The 26,810-nt window shown below is 36.0% G+C and overlaps 1 protein-coding gene across 1 annotated transcript in view; it reads right to left on the bottom strand.

Annotated features, from left to right (window-relative positions):
- EYS (eyes shut homolog) overlaps window positions 1-26,810 on the bottom strand; it is a gene marked incomplete at both ends in the record, with an annotated part of 656,806 nt that overhangs the window by 146,340 nt on the left and 483,656 nt on the right. Inside the window, one exon of the mRNA XM_079532608.1 lies at window positions 5,886-6,054. Coding sequence (XP_079388734.1) covers window positions 5,886-6,054 — 169 coding nt within the window. The remainder of the gene's footprint in view (window positions 1-5,885; window positions 6,055-26,810) is intronic.

Here is a 26,810-nt window from a genome sequence, read left to right as displayed (position 1 = left end):
AGAAGCATATGAACTCATGAAGGGTATTATGTTTATCTGACAGAACTACAGAAGAGCTTGGTGCTTGCATAGAGAAATAATAGATTACAAAGCTCTGGGTAGTCTGTATAGGATCCATTGTTCTTTCTAAAGGTACAGAACGCTAATACACAAAATACTGGAGAATTTTCTTTTGCACAATAACACAACATTGTATTTTACATTCTTGCAAAATTAAGTAAGGATATTGATATGGAGATTCAAATAACTGGGGAGGACAAAAAAGAAAAAGGGAAAAACAAAGGTGCTATAGAAAAGGAAAATGAACCTGAGGAGGACGGTAGGAATGTAAAGCAATGATGTACTTAGTGTTAAACTGAGTTCTAAAAAATATATAGTTCTCTTCTACTTTGTATGTTTGTGTTAAACAGGTAGAATAAGATCCAGATTTTCTTTTTTTTCTTAAATCTTAGTGAAACCTAACCTTAGAATAAAGCCTAATGATCACTGAAGAGGGGAATGTTCAGGGTCAGGTAAAGCCCTGTTTGGAGAATAGCAAGATGAACAGGAATGCAAATTACCAGAAAGTTTTGGAGAAAAAGCTGATAAGAAAACTATGAGAAATCACATAAAAATAAGTCCATTTTCCTAGAGCTGTTTCAGCTCAGTGCCAGGATGAAATTAAAATCACAGCACTGCATCCTGATCCTCCCTGTCTGCATGCACAAAGTGATAGGAAGACAGTTATGACATAGACCATCAGATATGCATAAATAGAAAGCAAAGAAATAGCTGGTTTTCCAATAATAACACTTTACCTTTCTAGAATGTGCAAAGCAAAATGTTCTGAAGGATGTGAAATGGTCAAATATGGCCCCAACAAAATCTCCATAAACACCTCAGAAAGACTGCATTATCAGTTTCACATGGAAAGCAGGAACTGACAGCTGAATACCTATTTGGTTAGACTCATGATGAGTACAGTATTTGAAAGGAGAACATCTTCTATCTTAAGACTAGTAATTCATGTCACATTGTTAGACAAAACATTTCAACTGTCTGAAGTTAAAGCCCTTTTTAATTTCAATTTTTTTTTGCAAGAATCTGGAAAGTTAAACTGGATTGCAAACACTTCAGATTTCTGTGGAAGTGGAGAGGAAAGTATGTTAGTAAGAAAAGGAAAACACTTCAAAAAGTATTTTAAGACATTCACATACTGAGCCAAAGGAGGTAAGAGAAAAGAGGACCTTCAAAAAAAAGGGAAAAAAGAATCTCTGTAGATGCTGAAAAATGGTGCCCTCTAGCTAGGAGGAATTCCATGGAGGAAAAATATGAGAATTCCGATTAAAGTCTTCTATAAACTAAAAATGGAATTGAACTATAATAGTCTTGTGCAATCAGTTTGAAATAAGCTAAGATAAAAATTATCCTACAATAAGGAGCATTAAGAAGATATAATTCAAATAAACATGGGTTTTGAATGGCTTAATTCTTTTACAAGGCAGAAATTAATTCTTTCTGTTTTCTCCGATGTAACTTTATGGTATATATATAGTTGGAAGTATATCACATTATAGATTACAGTAGGTGGAGTTCAAAACTTTCAGTCAGGACTAAACAGCTTTAAAAATCTTTGATCACATTTCTTTCTTAGGCAGTTAGTCTATGTAATTTCAATTACCAGTAACTCAAGAAAACTTTCTGAGGGAATTAATGTGTGCAATTTCAGAAATCTTTGCTCAGATAAGATGAAATATGCTCTAGAATCTCCATTAATGTGACAAGGATGGTAGGCTTTACCTTCTGTGTTTTCCTTCATGAGGTCTTCAGACAGACAGAGTAATACAAATCTGCATATTTTAATAAGCAATATTATACAAAAACAACAGCAATCACTAGGCAACTTCAAGGACTTCAATGCTCAAGTAAAAATAGACAGTAAGTATAGATACTTGAGAGGCCAGTAAAAAAGAAGTAAAGACATACCTAAAGGCACTTCTTCTCTGCAATCTTTTGTCTTTAGCTTCATGACTTATTGTTCTACCTACTTTGGAGAAAAATTTATGCACTTGCGTACATGATGCAACAAGGGAATATTTTTGTAAGGACATAGGAAAATAAGTAAAAATGGCATTGTTAATATACAATTTTAACATATGTAACTTCTGTACATTAATAAAACATGCCTTCTATTTTTTAATTTAACTTTTGGTGCTGGAATGTTTTAAGGAATAGTCACAGATTCTAAAAAAATGGAACACTATGTTTGGAAACATAATTTTAAGGTAGCCATGAAAAAATATCAGTCTTATACATATTTACCAGAGTAAATGCTAACAAAAAACATCATAAATGGTTTTAAAAGATAAAAAAATAGAAGTTCCTCAAATAAAAGAAATAGAGTCCACACCATCCAAATTTTTGTGTGTTTATCTCTTGGGAATAATATTTCCAAACTTCATATAAAGGCACAAGATCTACATAATTCTTCTGGAGTGACAAACTCTAAGTTTGACATGCTTGTTTCTTTGTTAGTGCTACATATAAAACAGGAAAGACTGGTCCTTCCCTCGGAGAGATATTGAGAATGTCCAGTGGCAGAAGTTTCAACAGACTGCTAGACAGGAATAGGCGAAAGATGAGAGGATTGGAAATGCAGAAAGGAATATAGAGATTGTAAAACGAGCAAACACTGAGAACTGCTGAGAAGAAGAGGAAACATATGTTAACTCCCTAAGATGGCTGCAAGAGAAAAGAATTCCAGAGAACTTCACTTTTGTTAATTCAGTATATTTCTTTGGATAAAAAAGATTTACTGGAATACAAGGACTGAAATTAAGGAGTGTAATACAGCTATCAACGATATTCACTGTGGTGCCTCCCTTATCAAAACACAAAGAAGGTCTCCAAACCTTTTGTTCTTTCCCCAGCACCATTTCAGTTGTATCTAAACTCCGAGTATGTAGTCCTGAAGTAGTTTGCATGCTTTGACCGACGTTACCAGTATATTTAAATTTTCAAGTAGCATCTAGCCAAAATACTCAAATACACTTGATGCAGATGAAATACTTGCAGATTTTATTACCTATCTTACCATAATGATTGGTCAGAAATAAGCATGCAAAACGTGACAATTTTTACATTTCTCAAAAATGATTTGAAATATTACAAAGAACAAAACAAATTCCACAGCCCGCATAGATTTAAATCATAGCATGAAGGCAGAATATAACACCCTGTCTCTCAGCCCTCCTCTAAAGGAGCCCATTAATTCCGGGGACATGCTAACTCTTACCTGACAATTGGAAAAATCTAAAAAAGAAAAAGCAGTTATCTCCAAACAAATTATCAAGTTTAATATACTCAGATGTTTCACAGCATTTTGTTTTAAATGATGGCAGATGGAACACCTGCTTACCAGTTTATTTTGAAGCTCTGCTTTGTGTAGCTGGATGGATACAAAAAGCACTGTTCATCTGCGTGTAATTTTCATATGAAATGCAACAGAGAAGCAAGCATCTTATGTCAGTTTTCAATAAAGGGAAAACATACATTCTGAAACAGTTTCCAACTTTGTGGAAATTCTGATGTTGCGAATTTAAACATGCACATTTAGCATGTTTAAAATATTTGTGTAGTAAACCAGGGAAACAGCATTCAGTAATGGAAGTCTTGCTTAAAAGCTACACCAACAACCATCTCTCCCAAACGTCATACATTTCCTACTTTCAAATCAATATGTTTTCCATCAAGTAGTGATAGAAGCAAACTGGGCTCTGTTTATAGGAGCACAGTATATTTACTTAAGCTTTCAGACAATCCTGCTTCCTCCAAAGACTAGCAGAGAAACTTCTAAATTGGATTTTAATAGACATGCTTATAATTGAGGTTGACGTGTAGTTAACAAGCTTTGTCACAGAATCACAGAATGGTCTGGGTTGGAAGGAATCACAGGGATCACCAACCCCCAAGTCACAGGCAGGGTTACCCACCTCCATATTTAATACTAGATCAGGTTGCCCAGGGCCCCATCCAGCCTGGCCTTAAATGCCTCCAGGGATGGGGCATCCACAACATCTCTGGGCAGCCTGTTCCAGCACCTCACCATTCTCGTAGTAAAGAGCTTCCCCCTGATATCCAAACTAAATCTTCCCACCTTCAACTTAAACCCATTTCCCCTTGTCCTGCTCCTGTCTGTAGGCTCCCTTTAGGTATTGGAAAGTTGCAATAAGGTCACCCCACAGCCTCCTTCTCTCCAGGCTGAACAAGCCCAGCTCCTAAACCTGTCTTCATAGGGCAGGTTCTCCTGCCCTCTGACCATCTTTGCGGCCCTCCTCTGGACCCTCTCCAACAGCTCCCTGTCTTTCTTGTACTGGGGGTTCCATACCTGGACACAGTACTCCAGATGGGGCCTCACAAGGGCAGAGTAGAGGGGGACAATCACTTCCCTGTCCCTGCTGGCCACCCCTCTTCTGATGGAGCCCAGGATACCATTTGCTTTCCGAGCTGCAAGAGCACACTGCTGGCTCATGTTAAGTTTTTCATCCACCAGGACTCTCAGGTCATTCTCTGCAGGGCTACTCTCAAGGACTGCTCCTTTCAGTCTGTCTATATGCCTTTATTTTAACTTTGCCTTGCAGTTTTGCAGTGATGAGGCAAACAAAATCATTAAATGATGAAAATACTCAAATTACTTCTACTGAATTCCTTACATGCTTCTTGAAATTGAAAAAACTGTAAAACCCTTCAAAAAAACCCGACTGCTACGTCATCAATTATCCAGGACTATTAGCAAATACTGCAGGCATATATCTTACACATATACATCAATAGCCTGGCTATACCACCATGCAACAACTTGAGGCAGCACTTTGAGCTTTAGGAAACATAAAAATTCAGTAGGAAACTACATTTTTTTTTGTATATCTAAAGAGAATGTTATACAGATGATAATAAAAAGCATAACTAAATAATGCCATAAAGTTTATACTATCTTAAACTCTGCCTTATAAATAAATACATTGTGCAGATGATTTCATATGTGTAACTTCTAGGTGAATATAAAAACTACAAAAAAATTAATAAATATCAACATGATTTGTTCTTCAGACAAACTAGCTTCAGTGAAGAGAGAATACTGCTGATTTGTCTTGGCAGAGAAATATGGTATCTGTGAGAAAGACTTCACAAATATTTTTTCTAGCTTTTCCTGTACTCAGGAACCACTTCAGCATCCACACTTTGCATTTGAATAGAAATTACAAGCTACAACATATAAAGAAATATTTAATAGGGGAACCAACTAGTGAAAAGCATGCTATGACAGAAGTTAACATCATATTCTGAGGAATTAAATGCATTGGCAAGAAACAACACTTGTAATATTAGCATATGTACTTCCAAGTCTGCAAGTATTCTCTCAGGACACCACAAAAAACAACCCTGAAAATCTGAATTATGAAATTACAAAAATATGGAAAATTTGCAAAACTTATGATAGTTCTGCAATGCAAAAAACTTTGGAATTAAAATCATTATAACAAATGGATTTCAATACAAGTATTACAGAAGTTGTTCCTCTGTAATGAATTGGTAGAAACGCCTTCATTTGTATTTTAGATCTGTGACATTTATTACTGAAATCAAATGCTTCCTTGTCAGAAAGCAGCATTTCAGTTATCAGTTACGCTTTGCTTAATGAGTCATATATGAAAGAACTTTCCAGAAAAACAAAAAACTGTGGTTCAAATTTTGTAGTGTGTCATGCATTAGAATACCAATAGGCTTCTGCTGCATTTTAATGACTAATTTTGCTGCTGAATAGAACATGCCAGCTGATCTACACTGAAGTTTATAAGAACCGAAAGTAGCTATAGCTAATCCTTAGCTTCAAGTGTCATTGGTACTCACTGTAAAGAATAGTGCCACTTGGAGCAGTTGTTTTCACTGTCAAGTACAGAGTTGTCAGATTGCTTGTTTCCTGCCCAGATGCAGTCCTCATCTGAGATACAGATGTTAGAGAAGGAAGTTCCAAATAAGAATTCCCATTGAAGGATGGAAAAAACAGGGCTACGTCTGCAATGAATAACAGAAAGCTATTTTCATTAGTTCATTACAAAATAAAGTAATAAAATGCAATATAATCAACAAAACACATTTGAAAATATCCATTCTTTTTTCTTTTGAGCACCTTTGAACAGTGTAGCAAACTACTTCATTTGCATGTATTAAATTTTAATTTCAAATATTCAAGTTAAAAGAATAGAAGAGGAAGATGTTCCAGTATATGCATGTTATCAGTAGCGAAAAACTATTACAGACCACTGTTAGAAGATGCAATAAAGTTCAAAAGTTTTTAATCACGCATTTTCATCTCTAATTTTATATTTTATGTTTTGCTTTTATTATTATTATTTTTATTTGGGACGTGTGTGGCATAATAAGAATTCTACTAATATTAAAAAAATAGTTTTTGATCACGAAGACTCATCCATTATATCACCAATCATTAAATTCAAATGAGAAATATGTAATGCTTTTCTCGGGGGGGGGGGGGGGAAGGGGGAGGCATCCCCCCAGAACTGGTTTCTTCTTGCCCTGTGGACATCTAATCACCTCCCTGCCAGATGTCTCTGGGCTGTTCTCAAACCTTATCAGTATGGCCTGCATCTCCCTCACTGTCCCTGACCCAGTGTCTGCCATCCCTTATTTTTCTAACAAGCTCTACATTCTTACTTCTATAAACTATCTCTAACTATCCCCCTTCACCTCCCTTATTCTCAGTCACTGTGAAGCCTTCTTGCCTTTTTACTTTCACTTATGGGGCCCTTCTCACCTTTCAGCCTGTTCCCAGACAATAAAATATGAAACAAAATAAATGTGACCCTCACTACTTTCATTCACTTCAATGCAAAAAAGCATTCTGCTTGCTGAAATTCAAATACACTCCAGGGCAAAAGCTTCTTATGGGATAACACAAGTTTCTCATTACTAGGTCAACCTCGTGCCTTGTTAATAATGCTCTCCCCTGTCACCTGGGAGATATAAATTTAGATCACTGACTTAACCTTTTATTTTGCAGATTGCTAGAGACTTCAAACAGCAAAGAGTATACTTAATTGTGAAGACTTAGAGGAAGAAATGGGTAAAACAAGCAATCCTTAAGAGCAGGACAACCATTCCATTTTCACAGGAAGAGGCTTCCATACACGTGGAGCAGTATTAGATAAAATGAGATTTAAAACATCTGAGAAAATAAAGCAGATGAAGGCATTAAAAGTCTTCTGAAAGTTCCAAACATGTCTCTGAAAACGTACAGTGAAGCACAGAACAGAAGTGCGAATGATCAAAAGGATCACAAGAGTGAGAAACAGATCAGGACTACAGAACGTGGGTAAAATGTGCAGAGGAAGATGCGAATAAGAAATGACTATGGCTCGTAACATAAAAGCTAATAATGACACTATCAACTGATTTGATGATCAGAGATGAGGCTGTGGAGCCTCTCCTGTGAAGAAAGGCTGAGGGAACTAGGACTGTTTAGTCTGGAGAAGAGAAGGCTCTGGGGAGACCTTATTGTGGTATTCTAGTACTTGAGAGGAGCGTCATGGTTTTTATGATTTTGGTTATCGGTATTCCACATCATAACATCACTGGGAGTTAAGGTGTTAATGCTCCAGTTCTGGGCATCTGTCCGGAAGAGAAGAACTACATACCTCAGGGGGCTTTGCAGTCAGAGAGGAGATACGGCAAGGTCACCTCATGCGCTCTTCTTCATGAGGCTCTCCTCCCTGCTGCTCAACCAGGCTGTGCATCTCACCTCAGTGTAAATGGTGAGGCCTTTCCACCTTCCAGACACTCTCTCGTATTTGATTTATTAGCATCAATTCTAATTATATTATATTATAGTGTGTTACCTTGCATTCTGATACTATATTTAGTAAATTAGTTTGTTTCTCTTCAAATCATTGCCGCTGCTTTTAATTATTTTGGGGTCTCCTGTTCCCCTTTTCTGGAGGCACTCCACCCTGCTAGTCATGGAACTGGGCTATAAAATGTTGTCAGAGGATCTTATACACAGAAGGGAGACTGACCTTTTACACAGGCAGATACAGGCAGGACAAGAGGAAACAGTTTAGAACTAAAAGAAGAGAAATTTAGGTTAGGTGTTAAACAGAAATTCTTTACTCAAAGAGTGGTAAGGCACTGGCACAGGCCACCCAGAGAAGCTGTGGATGCTCCATCCCTGGCATCGCTCAAGGCCAGGTTGGATGAGCCGTGGGCTGATCTAATAGGTGGCAACCTTGCCAATGGCAGCAGGGTTAGAACTAGATGACCTTCAAGGCCCCTTCCAACACAAGCCATTCTATGAGTCTATGAGCATGGGCTTGACAAACAAGCAAACAAAAAAATAACTATTAACTTTTGATAAAATACAAAGCTATTTCAAGTAATTTGTTGCCACAGACATGTGAGTCAAAATGATAAATCAACAAATCTGAACAAATCTGCAAATGTTAAGGAACTGCAACTCAGGTAATGTCTGACTGGCAGAAACTGTAGCACTCAAGAAAAATCATAGTTGTCCTGTCCTTAATATATCTTTCATTGCATATTTTAGTGCCCCTTAAATATTGAGCAGTTCAGGACTTAGCTGCATCCTTCACAAAAAGAAATGACAGTAAAGCAGGTTTATGTTCCTGTGCTTTTGGAAACAAGGAGCCAGAAGAATTTACTTTCACATTCATAGTTGTTGCATTTCGTTTTTCTTCCTCAGGCCTCACATTTAGAAAGTCATAATCACTTCTTCTTTGTCTAGACCCTTACTATAATTCAGCAATGCTACAAACTGCATCAGATTGTAAGTCAATTTTTTTCAGTCAACTCCTGCTTGTCTGTTAAGGGAAGACAATTACCTATATTTTTCTCTCACTGAAGTTTATGGCTACAAAGCATGCTAAACTAAGTGAAAGATACAAAGTAATTATTAAATTCTATTATTCATGGATACTGCATAGCTATGTAAAGGAAGGCCAGATATATATTTAAATGAAACAGATTAAAATGACAAATTTAAAAGGAAAATAATTCATAACCAGCTCATCAAGATCTTGTGGAAAAAAGAATGACAGCAGTATTTCAACAAAATAAAGTATATAAAAAATAGTCAATACAAGTAAATAACTAAATATCTGTTTCCTGGTGCTTTATCTATTGTTTTGGAGTGATAACATCTACAGCACATTGAAAATAAAAGTAACTTTTTTTTTAAAGTCTAAACTTATAAATTAAGTTAGCATTGGTTGTACTATCATTCAACAAGATCAGGACAGACTGGATACCTGGGCAGAGAGGAACTTGATGAGGTTTAAAAAGAACAAGCAGAGTCTTGTACTTGGGGAGAAATAATCACATGCATCAGTACAGATTAGGAGATGATCTACCAGAAATGAGCTCTACTGAGAAGGACCTGGAGATCCTAGCGGAGAATACGTTGGCCGTGAGCCAGCAGTGTGCCCTTGTAGCCAAGATGGACCATGGTAGCCTGGGATGCATTAGAAAAAGCACGGCCAGTACATGGGGGGGTTGAGGGAGGTGATCCTGTCCCTCTGCTCTGCCCTGCTCAGGTCACATTCAGACTACTGTGCCCAGTTCTGGTCTTCCCAGTTCAAAAAAGAAAGGAATCTCCTAGGAGTCCGCTAGAGGATCACAAAGATGATAAAGGGCCAGGAGCACCTGCTGTATAAGAAAAGGCTGAGTAACTTGGGCCTGTTCAGCCTAGGGAAGAGAAGACTGAGAGGGGATCTGATCAGCATTTATAAATATCTAAATGGAAGTGGGAGGCAAATGGATAAGGCCAGGCTCTTTTCGGTGGTGTGTAACAATAGGACAAGGAGTAATGGCCTAAAGCTTGAACATAGAAAGTTCTGTATTAACATGTGGAAGAACTTCTTTACGGTAAGGGCAACAAAGCATTAGAATAGGTTGCCCAGAGAGATGTGGAGTCTGTTTCAATGCAGATATTCAAGACCCATTTGGACGCCTGCCTGTACGAACTGTTATAGGCTACCTGCTTTAGCAGGGAGTCAGACTCTATGATCTCCTGAGGCCCCTTCCAACACCTGCAATTCTGAGATCACAGCATGTATTTTCAGTTCTTTTGAAAACATCCGATCCTTAATCTTATTGCTCGTTTAGTTTCATCTCCAAAACTTACCTTGTTCCCAAGTGCCTAGAATTTTGACACAAAAAAGACTGCTCGTAATTGATACTTGTACTTATTAAGGTTACAAATGCTACCATTCAAAATGGGCCATAGAGGAAACTGGGAAGCTACCATCTAATTTTTACTTCAACAAATTTGACCAGAAATATGATCTTACTACAGCTTTATTCTTTCCTTTTCTTTAAATAATTTGTCTGGGAGGAAAATGAGGCTCCTCAATAGCTTCATTTATGTTTTTCAACCTCTCCCAATTACAAGAAAATTGAATGAATATCTCACCATAATTTACACTAGAGTTTTAATAATGTATTACTAGATTTGATGGAAAGCTGGCTGCATTTAAGGTCATCATGACATATTACAACAAACCCTAATGAAGCAAGAACTTCTACAGATCTTTTGAAGCTCACTCATTAATACATTTACTCAGTAAAATATCACAGAAAGTCTACATGAACACAGATTTCACATTTTTGATTGAAGTCGAATTAACTGGTAAAAGGAGTGAATGAAATAAAGTAATGATCTTCACAGAGGGGATGGGTAGAGAGGAAGGCAGCAATACAAGTAACACCGGAAATTGGAGGCTTTCTGATATAAAGGGAACTCTTTGGTTGCTTAAATGCACCTCATTTCTTGTTATATCACACCGAGCATCAATTAGATACGTAAATATTGTGTTTGCATGTTTATAATGACCATGTTTAGTAAAATCCTAAAGCTTTTTTTTTTTTTTTTTTTTGTGCTTTGAGATACCAGTGTATTTTCAGTCACTTTATTTCTGCCAGCTAAGTTTAATTTCATTCCCTGGAATGGTTCCTGAACATATGAACTATTATTCCTGTCCCAAAGGATAGGAAGAACATGTGACAAATAATTGGCTATAAAAATTTAATTTGGATAAATATTCAGACTTTCAGTGTCATATTCAGTCACTTGAAGAGGAATCTTCTCAAACACATACATAGTTTAAGTTACATTAGGTGTATATCACATTTTTATTAGACTTTCACATTTTACTATTATTTATATCTATAGATGCAGATTTAAAGAATTGTGTAAATCCAAAGTGATCTGAGCTTTTTTTTTTTTTCCCCCATAGGTTCAGTGTGCAGAGGTAGTTCCTGAAATTACTTATTTTCTGATAATCAGTAAAAAAAAAAAAAAAAAAAAAAGCAAATTCTTCCTGTATAACATAGGAGAAAAAAAATTAGTATTTTAGATGCAAACTGCTGTGATCTTCTGAAAACAAGAAGCTTCTTTAACTTTCTGCTAGGGCTTTGGTAATCAAATAATGTAGTTAATTTCAACTGCATTTATGAATAATCTCTTACCCATTCAACAAATTCTGCATAAAATAGAAGGGTGAATTCAGTAGGACGTGAAATGGTTCACGCCAAATGGTTGACATCATTCAACCGATGTTTTTAATATAGAAAGTATCAATTTGACCTTTTTAAGTGACTGTTTTGAAATAATTTCTGCTCTGTTTCTGTCAGAGATTCTGAATGGCCCAGTTTGGGGCCAGTTCAGCCTGGTCCCATCACTAAATGGGGCAGAAGGACCCATAAACCCCTGTCCAGGAGAGGAGGAAGATGGGTAGGGAACAAGGAAGAGAAATGAGCTTAAAAACAAAACAGTGAGAAAGAGCCAAGGGAGAAAACTAATTAAACTAAATATGATAGCAGAATGTGAGATAACACAATATAATTAAATATAATTGGAATTGAAGCTAATAAATCAAATAAAATGAGAGAAAGAGTGCCCAAAACCAAAGGCCTTAATCTAATCTGAAGTTGAGATGGCTAGAAAACTATACCACAGAGATGAAGAGTAAAAGAAAGGTTATCTCATGACTCATGAGCGGTTTTCTCTCTCCCTCTAAACAGAAAATGGAAACAGAACAGTGAATGTCTTCTGGCATTTGTAGTTCTCTTCTGAGAGCTACAAATATTTACGTTTATTTTGCGTCTCCTTATTTTGATGGTCTGGTAATTTGTGATTAATATATGCAGACTTATTCCAGAAGACTGTTTAAGTTGTCTTTTCAGAGTTTTTTATTTTTATTTTACAAAGCATACATATCTCTTTGTTAAAAGTAATAGCCATAAAAAAAAAGGACAACTGCAAATAAATGAACAGAATGATTTTCAGTATTAGAAGTTAATAATTTACAAAAAAAAAAAAAAAAAAAAAAGAGAGAAAAATAAACCCTGCAGAGAAAGACAAGAACGTGACAGGCACAGGTCGTGGCACAGCAACAAAATGCGAGATCAGCAGAAGATGGGATTTCAAATACCGTGATAAAGCAAAAGTGACTAAGCAGTGGAGAAGAAACGTGCTTATTGCCTTGTCATAGCTGCTGCATTTTGGGGCACCTCTTCTGAGATTCAAGAAAGAACGGGACGACAAGAAAGAAAGACGACAGCTTCCCCAAAGAATGGCTGAGCAGCCTCCTTCTGAAAGTGGAAAATGCCTTCAGCGGACTGTAAACACAGACATTCCTAATCTAATTTCTCCTCCCCCTCCATTCTACCCACTTGAAAGTCCTGCCTGAATTTCATTCCCCTAGGCCAAAAAGAAACCTATGAAAGTTCCACTAAACTCAGGAAGCCACCCCTCTTAATCATGTCTCCAAACCTTTTTATTGCAACTTGTTTCTCAGTGCAAACCTGCCCTTTATACAAAGAGTTACTTTCTTCTAATTTAGTGTTTTATATTCTAATGCAGGATGTCCTTAGGCATAGAATCATTCAGTGCTTTGAGGCATTCTTTCTTAAAGAAAAACAGCATTTCATCTCCAGGTTGTGGCCTACTTGGGAAGCTGCCAGCTGCCAAGTCAAACTTTAAAGCTCTTATATGGCAGAACCATTTCTGGTACAATTTTTCAGTTACTGCAGAATGCCACATGCCTGCAGAAGTGAAGCATTACACATCATCTAACAATTTTTTCTACTTTTGCTAAACCAGACAGAAATAAAATTTATCACTGCTGTAAGCCCCTTTGTATTCATATAAGTAGGTCTGCTCAAAAAGGTTGCTGATTTGATTTACAGCGTTACTGTTTGTAAAAATACATAGTCAAACAAATAGCAAACGGTCAACGAAAGGAGATAATTTTATCCTACAGAAACACATGTAAACAAATGTTTCTTTTTCTCTCTGGTGCTACTGCAGAATTCAAACATTATTTTGAAGGTAAGTTAATTTTCTGTTAATTTAAATCTGGGTGGCCAAGCTATGCCACCAGAATACAGTTTGAAAATATACAGCACACAAAACTGGTGCAAACACTGGAAAGCAAATAAATTATGTCCCAATACTTCCCAACTATATCTACGAGATTTTCTTTCATATATGGATACTTCTACAAAGGATTCCAAGAGGAAAATTTGATTCTCTTCCAGTCCACAACACAAATACAGCAAAACTTTTTAAGGACTAAAACAATCCTTGTACCTCAACATCACATAAAAGAAAATCTTTAAAGCAGAGTATGTAAGCAGCAATGGATCTCAAGAATGCTCGATTTGATTAAAGAAAAAGGTTCAGAAACTATTATAATCTTGTCTGATGCTTTCTGATGCTAGAAATACACACAATGTATGAACATTATCTGGCAGTAAAAGCAAACAAAATGTTTGTGTTAAAAAAGTTTCTCAGTGAACCAGGACAAGCAGCCCCTAAAATGTTAGTGCTGCAGTATACCTCTGTTTGCTCAGTTCAGAAGGTACCAAACTGAGACATACAAAAAGTGGAAGCTGGTCTGCTTTAAAGACAAAATTTGGCCACTACTATGAAAGAAAAGGAACCAATAATTGTAAGTCACAGTGCTACAATCAGCTCTCAAACTAGAGCAGCTATGCAGTCTACCTACCCACACTTCTAGTGCTATTGGACTCATTGTACTGCACATCTTTTAAGTACTGCGCCAAGAAATAGTAGAGAAAAGAGAATAAGCTTAACCTTAGAAACCACATCCAGGCCTCCTGGGCTGTACTGTTTAAAAACCTTTTCATTTTTTTTTTTTTTTTTTTTAGACAGAGAAGTTTAAGCAAGTATAGTAGAAAGGAAACACTAAAAATAAAGTAATCATACATTTCAAAAGTGATATCAATCTAACTCAAAAAAGGGAATAAATATTTGACAAGATTTGATTTTATTATTTGTTGAGCTAAGGAATTAATCTCATGAAATTTTATTTTCAATTAAAAGTGTATTTTTAAACAGTGCACTGCACTGATGCCTCATGTAATGAGAAGACTTTCACCATGTTCTTAGGTCAAAAAAAGGGTAATTCTGTCAGTTTTCCACTGTAAGACCTATTTAACAGCTGAACCATAATTAGGAAAAATCGACACTAGAAGAAAGATACCGAGTTCTTTGCGGGAAATAGTGAATCTAAACTGCAATGTTTAAAACTTTAACGTCATGTGAAAGAAAGATATTCTTCCCTTGAAGTCATTGAAGAGAAAGACAGGAGGGAAGCAACTCTTCCTTTGTAGAATTTAGGAAACAGTATCTATTTTCTAAGTAAGGCAAAGTAAATTGAGATGGTTACGCGAAGAATGGATACATATGAGCTACAAATCTCCTCTGAACATATACAATTCTACATATGAACTAAAAGTTCTGATGAGTTCCTAATGGCAGTAATCTTAAAATAGTATATAGTTTCCAGAAACCATTAAGTTTTCTTTGTGATGTTTCAAATTAACATTAAAATAAACTTAACTCCTGATTTTTTTTTTTTTAATTTTTACTTTATTTATTTATTTAACATAACTGCATTTGCAAGCATCAAAGCTTAAAAAAAACTACTGCTAAAAAGCAAACACTGGCTTCTTTGATTGTAGTTGGTTATGTTACTCTGCATTATTTATTACTTTGTGACACGGCATACTTTTTATGTGCTTCCAACAACAAGGGAGAGATAGTTAAAACAGCCTGATTTCTTTTCCTATTTGTTGTAAAAGCGAATTTTTCAGGACAAAAGTTTATGTAGGTTATGACTATTTCCTATCTGGTAAATTCCAACTCTAAGACAGAATGTAACCATTCATATATTCATGAATATTATGGAAAGTATTTGAATGTACTCAATATTTAGAAATACATGCCTTAGCAACTCCTAATTATCGATTCTTTCACCAGAAAAATCCTCCTGAATAGTAGCTTCTAAAGGATTCCAGGGAGACGTTATCAACCTAATTCATTCGTATCCTTTGGGAATTTTTCAAAGACAATATTAAAATTTAGTAGAAAAAAGAGCAGTACACTGTGAGAAGTTTTAAGTCCAGAAGCCTTTTGTAGATGTGAGCTAGGGAAAAAAGTAGTACTAAGATATGGGGAGAAGTTCCAGACCAGAAAAGAAATACTTTTCATTCATTGGTGTAAAAGCCCCTGACGTCTGAATAGGAAAAGAAAATGAAGTGTTTCACTTTAGTGAACTGCTTAGATCACTGCCAATGTCAAAAGTACAAATCACGTTGTACAAACTTACTCTTTACTACTTATAACCTTATTGAACTGCAGTTCAGAAGAACAGATCCTTCTATTGAACCAGGAAACCACATCCTTCAAGGATTCAGAGAATTCATTTTGTGGTATGGGTGAGTGAAGCAATCAAAGTTGATGAAAACTACGGAGTCAGGATTCAGTAGAGATGTTCTTTTTTCTCCTTTTCTGATTTGGACCTATGCTCTATACAAACAGAGCGCACAAAATACTGTGGTGCACAGCAAACTGTTGCAGGAGAACTAAGTATTGTGCTTGAAATTTGCATTTGTCTGCCAATATGCTCATCTTCCTTGGCAAGCCACAAAGAATAATTTTGTGTGATTTATTACATCTTTATTATTAGAAGTTCAGTGATTGTATATTAACTGTTCTTTTCTTCCAGCACACTCTGAAAGGTCATTTCAAAATGAAGCTGCTGCTGCAAAGTTAGGCTGTCCTCTGCTTCATAAACACGGAGAATGCTCAGTAAGGAAACTCCAGTATTATGTTAGATATTTATTTCTTTAAAGCTGAAATAAATCTAGCTACATATCCCTTAGGGATATTACTTCACTGTTACACATGAAGCTAGGAAATCTGGTACAGTGAGCTTAGGTACAGGCAATTTTTCAGATTGGAGACGTGCACACATGACACACAAATACTCGCTTTTCATTACATTTTGTTCAACTATTACCGCTTGAGCTCAATTCAGTATCAATTTTAGAAAAAATAAATGAAGTAACTCCTTTCTTTTAAAAGTATTTCTGATTACCTTCTCTTTCCTCCATCCATCCTGAGTTCAGGTCATACATTCTCATCAATTCTGAGATGCAGAGTGTAATACTTTACCTCATGCCTGATATTGATTTTTAGATTTAGCTTTAACAGTTTTTTCAGCTAGCAGGTGCTAAAATCAAAACTGTACCAAGGCAGAGAGGGATGCATGGGAAAGATGATTATCACGATTACATGATTTCAAAGATTTCAAGCTATCAGAGCTAGAAAGCCTGCTGCCTGCAATAATCAGAAGCACATGGCACTTCCAGCTGTTGTATATATTTTTGACCCTAGAGCAGCTCACAAAACACTCACTCTATCCAACAGCACTGGGCAGCGTTTGCTTTACTCAAAACAACTGTTGTCTATGCTACAGCAGCATCTAAACTTGCAGAACAGGCTCAAAACTCAAATTCTTCCTTTGTAATATATCACTGCTGGCAGATAGCAAAACACCCACAGGCTGATCTACAGACAGCAAAATAACTCAACTTGCAGAGACTGCTATTTTACTCTTTGTGACACTTACCACCGACTTACAGGTAACACATATTAAATAAATTACCTACTATTTCCTATTACCTAACATACTGAAGTACATTACCAAAATCTCAAAATCTTTTTTTTTTTTTCCATATAGCTAAAATTTACTTATAATCTACAGTATCATTAACTGTCCAACTTGCTAATCATTAGCTACGTTACCTGTACTTTTTCAGAGCTGTTTCATGAAATTCAGTACTACTTCTGTTGTTTCTACCACTTGTTTTTTCCAGCATTGCTACTGTTATTGTTTCAATTTCAAACCTCTTATCATTTCACAGTGAATTTCAATTACGTGACTGTTCAAGGCCAACTAGAAAGCATCATTAAAAAAAATGTGGCTTGTTGCCAGTTTTAGAAACCAGCTGTTATTGGTCTGAAATAGTAAAAATTAAACAACAAATAATGAGTTTGTCTGAAAGACCCTCTGGAAAAAAAAAAAAAAATAAATAAAAAAAATAGACCCCCTGTTTAACCTTGAAAACTGAAAGTAGTAGAGTAGTAGCTGGGAAACACATGCTCAACTAGAGTCCTAAACACAAAAAAATCAAAAATAAGCATATTAAATTACTTGTTGACTGACAATTGTAAATATTCCTAAAAGAGATCTGAACTCTTTGAAGTAGCAGAATTCAATATAATCATTGCTAGAAAAATTGGGAAAAAAAAAAAAAGGATGTTTCACTACTTTGGCAGAATTGATCGTGTACCAGCTGCTCTATTCTCCCAGCAAATGGAAGGGTCATTTCAAAATGAGGGTTGACTAAATGCAGCAGACAGAAAAAAACAGGAAGAGATGAACAAATTCAGTTCACGAACATGGCTCAAGTAACACTTATTTCTCTGCCTCTAGAGACCACAGCCTGAATGGTAAGAGTCAATGCCTCTTAAGATCTGCTCCTATACAACAAAACACAACCACTAACAACCACGTGTTAATATGGCATGCTGCTTTAGGACAGGAAATTTTATTTACAACTAACAGCGAGGTTTGAGCTAAATAATGTAGTATTAATTTTCTATACATTTTCCGTAGTCTGATGATCACTTGCAATTGTAAAATAACCTTCCAGCACAGCTCTGCCACTAGCACTCTGTGATATTATGGCTCTCCAGTACACGGTACAGGAAAAAGGAAAGGAATGGATCAAACAATATTGAAATCACATTTCCTGCTACTCTTAAACATATGCTCCTCATCTGCCTTACTCTAAAATCTGCTTGGCTAGAAATAACCAACAATGAAAATACTTATTTTTCAAATTGTACAGAGAACAACATGAATGGAAGTGGAAAAACAAGGCTAAAATGAACCAGCATTCAGCACAGCCCAGATGCAGTTGAAAGCAGAAGCAGTGCTGATTATTCTTTAGAAAGAAACAATCTCCAAACATACTGAAAGAGAAATAAAACATCTTCACAAGAACACATCCCAGGATAAAGAACGTCTGCTTTTTCGCTTCTAGTATCAAATTATTAGCAAAGGTTCATTTTGCCCTTTATTGTTTTTGGATTTTTGTTATTTGAGCCACATTTTACTCAGTTACACCTCAAATATATCTTCCTAACAGTCTCAATGCTGATGGATTTCAGATTGGAAAATGTAATTGCTTTTCTGGGATTTTACTACATTCATTTGGTAACAAAACTGCTGAAAAGTATCACAGTGGATGAACTGCAGGTAAATGATCCAAGACAGATTTAATCTAATATATCTACTAAATCACTTTAATTAGTTTTGGACTGCCAGCTCCTAGTTCTATGTTTTTTAAACAAAGAACAACACCACAACCTCTTATTTGAAAGGAGCTCACCGCCTTCCTCAAGCCAAATAACCTCCCAGAAGTTTAAAGACACGTAAACAATCCTATAGTTTTTTTCAGTACATGCTTTAAGAGAACACCTTGCAGAAAAAAAAAAAAAAAAAAAGTATCATCAGTATGCCACTTCCAGTTTGGTAACAAAAAAAAATAACTGACACCTTGAAACCTTCATCTGGTAGCTTCTGACTCTAGCAGTCTTGTTTAAACTGATTTAAATTCACATTTATTTTAATACATGCTTACAAAAACTGAAATTTGCCACTTGGTTGGTTTTTCTGCACTGCTTATCGATGTCAAATACAGCAATATAAAGTTGAAGCCTTTAAAACTAAGTATGGTAACAACTGCTACTCCAAAGCGTAGACAGCTATTATGAACAATTTAAATAAATCAAACTACAGATATATATATATTTATCTTGGACCAACAAAACTCATCTTTTTTTATTAAATGTATAGTATGTGAATAAACAATAGATTTTATAACCTTGTTGTAAATAGTTCTTCCTTACTCCTCAGCAGCAACTGTTTTGAAAGAAGTCTCATATTGATATTAAAGACCAAAATGCGTGAGATAAAGCTGTCATTTTAAGATCAAAACAATCCCGAAATTATATCCAAAGTGAAACAAACCTACAAATCATACTACCAGTTCTAACAATGCACATACAGGTCTTCCTTAGGTGCCATGAGAGACTTGTCCAAACATTTTTCAGTGAAGAGGAACAAGAGAGAGAAAATAATACAATGAACATAGATTGAAATAGATATCTTCCCCAGTCACCGCAGCCTTAAAAGATGATGCATTTTATTTTTTTTAATCTAGTGGGAATTCCCATTCATATTAAGAACTGTGTGCCTAATTAAGCCTTTTTTCCCCCCCATCTTTGACAAAACGAAATTATGTACTACTATGGCACACAACTCTCTGCCATGGAATGGATAGAGTGGCAACTAAACTCACATTACTGCTGTAAAAATGTACTTCTTGGCCTTTAGTTAGATTCACACATTTGCACAAGGAGCTATCTGGTGAAAAAATATGTTTACTCTTCTTTGTCTCTATTTATGTATTAAGGAGCCAAAACATGTCCCGATGGACCAACAAAATAAATGGTAGAAAGTATTACATTCTTTCCTAAAAACTACTTTTTTTTTTTTTGTGATAGAGGCAGATAAGAATGTAAGATAAATGTGATCTGTCAGTTCTGTGTGTATTTATTACAGGGAAAAAACAAACACAGAAATAACAAATTAGGAGAATGAAAGGAAAATCCAACATATTTTGCAGTCTTCTCAGCATGTTTTGAAAATTTTGTTATTCAACAGAATCACATCTGTTTTTTTTTTCATAGCTAGTTTCAGCTCCGGTGTTTGTAATGGTGAATACTGAGATCAGATGTTTGGATGTTAATATTTATCTTTAATCTTTCAGTAAAAAGATACTGACAAATTTTAAAGATGGTGCCTTACCAATGCCCTGCCAATTTCACTTTGATCGCTGGCAGTTACTGATTATCAGGTCAAATAAAGTGCTCCTGTCTCTATGTTAGTGAAGGAAGACTGGCAGCATGAAGTGCAGATCCAAGCTGGAGATGGCAGTCTGTTGTGTGAAGCAGATGTGGCATGCAGACATTGTATTTTCTAGCTCCCAAACACAGGGCCAGGACAGAAGTATTCTCAAGAGAACGCAGAAGTTAGCAGTTCTTGGCTAAGGAATATCATGTTCAGACAAAGGCAAAGGAAGGCGATCCAGTTGTTCAGTTCTTAAAGTAACATGCAGTTTGGTTTCGATTACTTAGGAAAAAAAAAAAGGACAAAGCCATTTTTTGTTGCCTTCCTAAGTTGGGGATTTGACCATGCATAGTCTGGGCCATGTACAGGAAGCATGCATGATTGCAAACCCAATGATTTACATATAGGACAAAACAGTACTGCAAATGAAAAGAACTTCAAATGGGTATTGTGTGGCAGTAAGGTGATCATGAATCATTTATTTACTACCGTACTGGCTAATCTGTATAGAACTGAAGACGAACTTTTAAGAAAATTGAAAGTAAAACCTCACATAATTTCTGATCTCACATCAAAACTGATGCTGCCATCCTAAAACCCACCTCCCTTGTCCAGCAGACTCCTCTCTGCCCTTAAAGTGCTAAGCAGAGCCTTATGATCCACAGTACTGTGAATGAACTTTGCCTACCCTCATCTCTTGTGAAGGTGCCCTGCGTTGTCCACACTTGACCTCTCTGAAATAAAAAAAAACTAACAGCTGTGTCTTACACCTGGGCTTATAAATGATTTATTCTCAATTACAGAAGAAGTCTTTCTGTTTGCTAGGAGAGCCAGGAAGAGACCAGAACAGCAGTTGGTTCATGCCATGGAATTAAAGCCCTAGTAAGACAAAAATCAGAAAGGAGATTTACAGAGGGGGAAATATGAAAGAGGGACCTGAGATGTGTATCTCAGATATGAGAGATATAGGATCAGAAACATTCAGGTGATTTAGTCTGCTCTCAAGAGCTGACTCTACTTGCAGGACGTATATCTGGGGCATACAGTCAAAAAAGAAAAAAAAAAAAAAAAAGCTGTTCCACCCACTCCATTTTTACTGCTGGAAATAAACCAGTTGTAACAGATGAAATTTGCATATCAGCCAAGATGCTAAGTACAATCCTTGTGTGATAGGAAGAAGTAATTAGTTCAGCCACTACCCACAACCCAGGATTCTTTTTAAGGTAGGGAATAGGAGGAGAGGGTGCCACAGAAGCGTGTAAGAACATGGCAAGCATATAGTGATGCTTTTGAAATATGCTCCCCCAGGCTCCAACAATTTGCTACTTGTGAACTTCATGAAAAAGATTTTCTCTTTGCATTTAATACCTTTTAATGAACCCTCTTCATGAATTTATACATATTGCTTTCAGAACCCATGTAATTTTTAGTATCCACAGCATCCTACAAAAAGAGTTCCATAGATGAATTACTCAGAATTCCCAGATATTTCAACTACACTGAGGGTATTTTTCCCCTCAGAATGTACAGAGTTACAAGAGAAAACAAATTTTAAGTTACCCTCCACTCTAATCTGCTTAAAGGCAGCTAAAAGGAACTAGTCATGCATCACCTAACAGCTGTGGGAAACTAATCCCATGAAACACTGTTATCTGGACACACTACTAGCAGTTCCATAGCTCTAAGAAACTAGCTCCAAAACTGGGAACTTCTTTTTTTTCCCCATGAAGAACTTCCTATTTAACCTTGGATATTTTTAAAAGGAGAAAGCCTACTGTAGCTGTCAGCACATGCTGAGGATGAAAGAAAAATCAATCTATACTTTCAGTGTACAGAGAAAAGTATTTTATTGATATGTAAAGAGTAGTTAGACATAACAGAATATCACAAATTGCCACTTGATGTCAAAAGAGCTTTCTATTAGGAAAATATTTTCTGCTACCATAAATAAATGGTAGAACTCAAGAAGACCTGAACCTTCAAATTGTTTTTCCATACAGTATACATTTGTTATGTCATGTGAGAAGTTCCTGTTCACAATCCTTGTGCTCATAAAGAGGTATGTTCTACTCTAGTCTTTGTATCTACACAACTGGATTTAGTTCATGTCTCAGTTCTCTCATGCCTCACAAATACCAATGAAATACCATTTAATGAAAGAAGTTTAACTTATCTGAAAAAAAGAACATCAGGATGCATGTAACAGAGAGCAAGAACTTGCTAATTTGAAAACAAAAGCAGGAAAATGAATGACCTATAGTTTCAGAATCAGTGGAAATGTAAAGATTATATTCATGTTCATTAATGAATTTGATATAAAAGCTTAAAATGTTACTGTTCCTCAACTACTCTTCTATGCCCTCAGATAAGATCTTCCAATCAGGTGAATCATGAATACTTTCAGTACATTTCAGCTCACAGTAAAACATGCTAACTTGAATTGTGTACAAATGAGAACATTACAGAATTCATTTTTATTGCCATGGATTACAATAATATCCTAAATTACGTGAAAAATTATATGGCAGACTCACACTTTACCAAGTATCAGAAAAAAAATCTTTAAAAATAAGCCTTCTGCTTCATACATTCAACTTAGTTCTTCCAGAAGGCAAATAAGTATTCAGCTTTCAGAAAACAGAGCACTCGATGCAGCTTTAAAACTCTGTTAGCTCTTACACAAATCACGAAACAAATACTGCCTTGAGGCAGGCATGTGGAAAACAGCTTTCTAAATAACCAGCACATCCTTGATAGCTTCATTAGCCCCAAACTGTAATAAAACAAAACACAGACATATCCAGGAAAAGCTTCTATGGTCTTTGGTTTTGATTCTTACTTAACTCATGCGTTACATTATATTGTATATTATTATAATGCAGTGACTGTATCAATGCTAAACTTTTTTTTTTATACTTAAACTTTTCACCTATATTGTTTGGTCATGACCCTGTTCAAAATTTTTCATAGAAAAAAATAAGTAACTCTCATGTATGACAGGGGAGGTTTGAGATAGTTATATTTTGGATAATCAAAATGGTACTACTGTTCTATAAAATAAAAAGAGCAAGCTTCAACACTTCTTGGTCAGTCTTTTTTGTTTCAGTTTTAGCAAAATCAGCTTCTGTGAGAAAGTTGTCATAGTTATGGCACACTGGACATGGAGCTCCAGCTTCTATAGGTATTACGTGGAATGACTGACATAAAATGACCTCTGAAGTTTTATGAAGTCCAATGCAATATTCTTCAAAAAAAAAAAAAAAAAAACCACAAAAAAACACATGGGGAATTTTCATACTGCATCTGAAATAGTTGGGAACTGGCCTGGACAATTTCACACATTCATGCTGCAGAGTGGAACATAAAACTTGTTGGTTCAATTACATTCCCTATGCAGTGTCAATACTGTGTCATAACAACTTGAACTACAAAAAGTTTTAAACTCATTAGTTAGCTGTGAGGTGGATCCTTATCAGGTAAACATACGAAATATTATTGTAAATCCACAAGCATGCTGCTACTCACAGGGCGTTTTGTATAAGCTGACTGTATATTTGAAGAAAAGTAGCAAGGATCTTGCAGTTTAAGTCCACTGTTGCATGCTTTGATCTTAAAAAAAAAATTCTGTTGCAAAGGATAAGTAACTTTTAAAGAATGTTCTATTTCTTACAGAAAAAAATCACAAATTCTTTCATGTTTTAAAGAAATCCATTAAATGCTGTGATTTTATAACTGTGAAGTTATAAAAAACCCACAAGTGTCAGAAAAGTATATGAAGGTACCAAAGCACTGTCGAGAACGAAAGTAGTTGTTAGCTTGCAGACACTGTTAAAGGCTACTGAAGGCAAGCTGAAGCTGCTGCTCCAACATTTCTAATACATTTTAAGCTCTATTTTTCTTCATTTTTGACTAAAACATTTAGGTCGACTCATATGACAGGTGTATTAAGCTGCACTGTATAAGCAAAATCAAACGTTTCAAAATACCAACTTTGATGTTTCAAAATGAGATCTGAATTTGTTAGTGAAGAAGGGAGTAGATTATCACATCCTTAACATCTTCAGATTTTGGATAGATCCCCTGAAATCGAACCCAACATCTACATACGCCTGAGGTACAGAGTCCAGGGAAACTTTACATCTTTGAAGCATTCATGATCACAATAGAAAAAAAAACTGTTATTGCCCCAAATAAAAAAGTGTTATTAAGAAGAACTGCTAATACAGAACAGTGAGAAAAGGTGGAAATAGTACAGAATAACATGAATAAGACAAAGAGGGGAAATGATTCTAGCATTCTGAAATTCATTTAAAGGACTCATTAAAAGGATACTTCATACATAGTTATTTCTATCAACTGAAGTGTGGTCGTATACCACAGGTAGTATGTGTAAACATTGAAAACCAAAGTTTACATATGCAAGTGATGACAAAAGCTAAAGTGCACTATGACACCCAGTGATTTCTGAGATGTACTGTGCATAGAAGCACTTTTCTCCAACTCAAGAGAAATTCAAAGCTTTCAGTGGAGAGATTTCTGTGGGTATTAACAACAGCAGGGGCAGTTCCTTCTCTACAAAGTTTTCAAGACTGAGCAGTGGAAATAGAAAATACATCATAAAATAAGTCTACAGTACATTCGAAAATTCACAGCTTACTGTGAGATAATCATAGAATCATAAAAAAGCCTGGGTTGAAAAGGACCACAATGATCATCTAGTTTCAGCCCCCCTACTATGTGAAGGGTCACCAACCACCAGACCATGCTGCCCAGAGCCACATCCAGCCTTGAATGCCTCCAGGGATGGGGCATCAACAGCCTCCTTGGGCAACCTGTTCCAGTGCATCACCACCCTCTGTGTGAAAACCTTTCTCCTAATATCTAACCTGTCTTAATTTAAATCTCCTGTCTTAGTTCAAAACCATTCCCCTTGTCCTATCACCATCCACCCTTGTAAACCATCCTTCACCCTCCTGTTTATATGCACCTTTCAAATACTGGAAGTCTACAACGAGGTCACCCCACAGCCTTCTCTTTTCCAAGCTAAACAAGCCCAGTTCCCTCAAGATTTCTTCATAGTCTGTGTTCTCTGAAAGTCATTTGGAAATACTGGTGTGGGAATACTGTGGGGATAGATTCATTTATGAAACAATGTACAGCTAACTAGCATTATGTACATGGTACAGTTTAATGAAATATGTCAGGAGATTCAATGATCTATGTCTGTTATCCACTTCTGAGAGGTACTGTCACTAGTAATGAGATAAAATACCCATAAGATTGAAACTGAGACTGAGGTTTTCAAATTTCTAAATGGTAATATAAAGCCAGTATACATTCATTTAACTGGGCAATTTTATTTAAATCCTTTGAAAAGGCTGCCATTTGCTGACAAAATGCTGAGAAACCTCTGTAACATATGATACATGACTAAGGTAGCAGCTAAATATGCTATTATCACATTCAGTGACAGGCAAAGCTGCTTAAGCAAATAGTTTAGCATAACTTGGATCTGAGATATTGTTAGTAATGGATTTCACGGTAGACAAAATGACAATGTTTTTTCACTTCGTGTGTATCTATCCATATCTAGGTCTGCTGGAATTGTTTGTGTCATGCTCAGACCTCTAGGGAATTTCTGAGACACACACCTTGTCTCAAAGAAACCATGCACTGAGCATTCGCTATGGCTAGCTGCAAGATGACTTAGAACAAAGTGCAAGACCAACAAGCTACCTTTACCATAGAAGGAATGTCTGCTGATGTACATGAAGTAAAAGCGTGAATGGTCTTTACAAGGAAATGATCACGAGTCATTTAATACTTATTATATTTCAAGGCATGAGATGATTACTGCAGCAACTGCTGACTATATTTAATAGCAGTATTACATGAGCCTGAAAACAAACAAAACTAGCAGAAATCTCTGTTGTCTACTCAAAAGACAAAGAAAGCATGTGAGACTCCTACATCCATGGAAGGAAAAATGGCACATGTTGGAAGAGAACACTGGTCCACAGGGGTTGGAAGATTTCTGTTTTGTTTGGTCCTTACTACCACATGAAGTTTGGCACGAAGAATTAGTAAGAATTTCCCAGAAGTGACAATGCAGCAGCAGCTGCATCACCACAGGACACGCTAAGCCTGCTGTATCTGGCAGGCTGGTTAGTGCCATCAATAAGGAAAGCAGAAAAACTGGGAAAAGTGGTTTTATAAATTAGGTGGCACTTAAGTAAAAAGAATGTTTGAATTATGTAAAATGGTTATAAGGAACTTTTAGATCACCCTAATTTTTTGCCCTAGGTATGAAATCTCCATATTTAAGCAAACAATCAGCAATGAACTGTCCTTAAAAGACCCCCCAGGCACGTTCACAGACCTTTTTCCCTTTTAACACTTCTATATAGCTCATGTCTTTAAAGCACATCTAAGGAAAAAAAAACTGAA

The sequence above is a fragment of the Tetrao urogallus genome, assembly GCF_951394365.1.
Source record: "Tetrao urogallus genome assembly, chromosome: 2".
Lineage (NCBI taxonomy): Eukaryota > Metazoa > Chordata > Aves > Galliformes > Phasianidae > Tetrao > Tetrao urogallus.
Note: the sequence above shows the minus strand (reverse complement) of the source record. Positions and strands in the feature narration are given on the sequence as shown.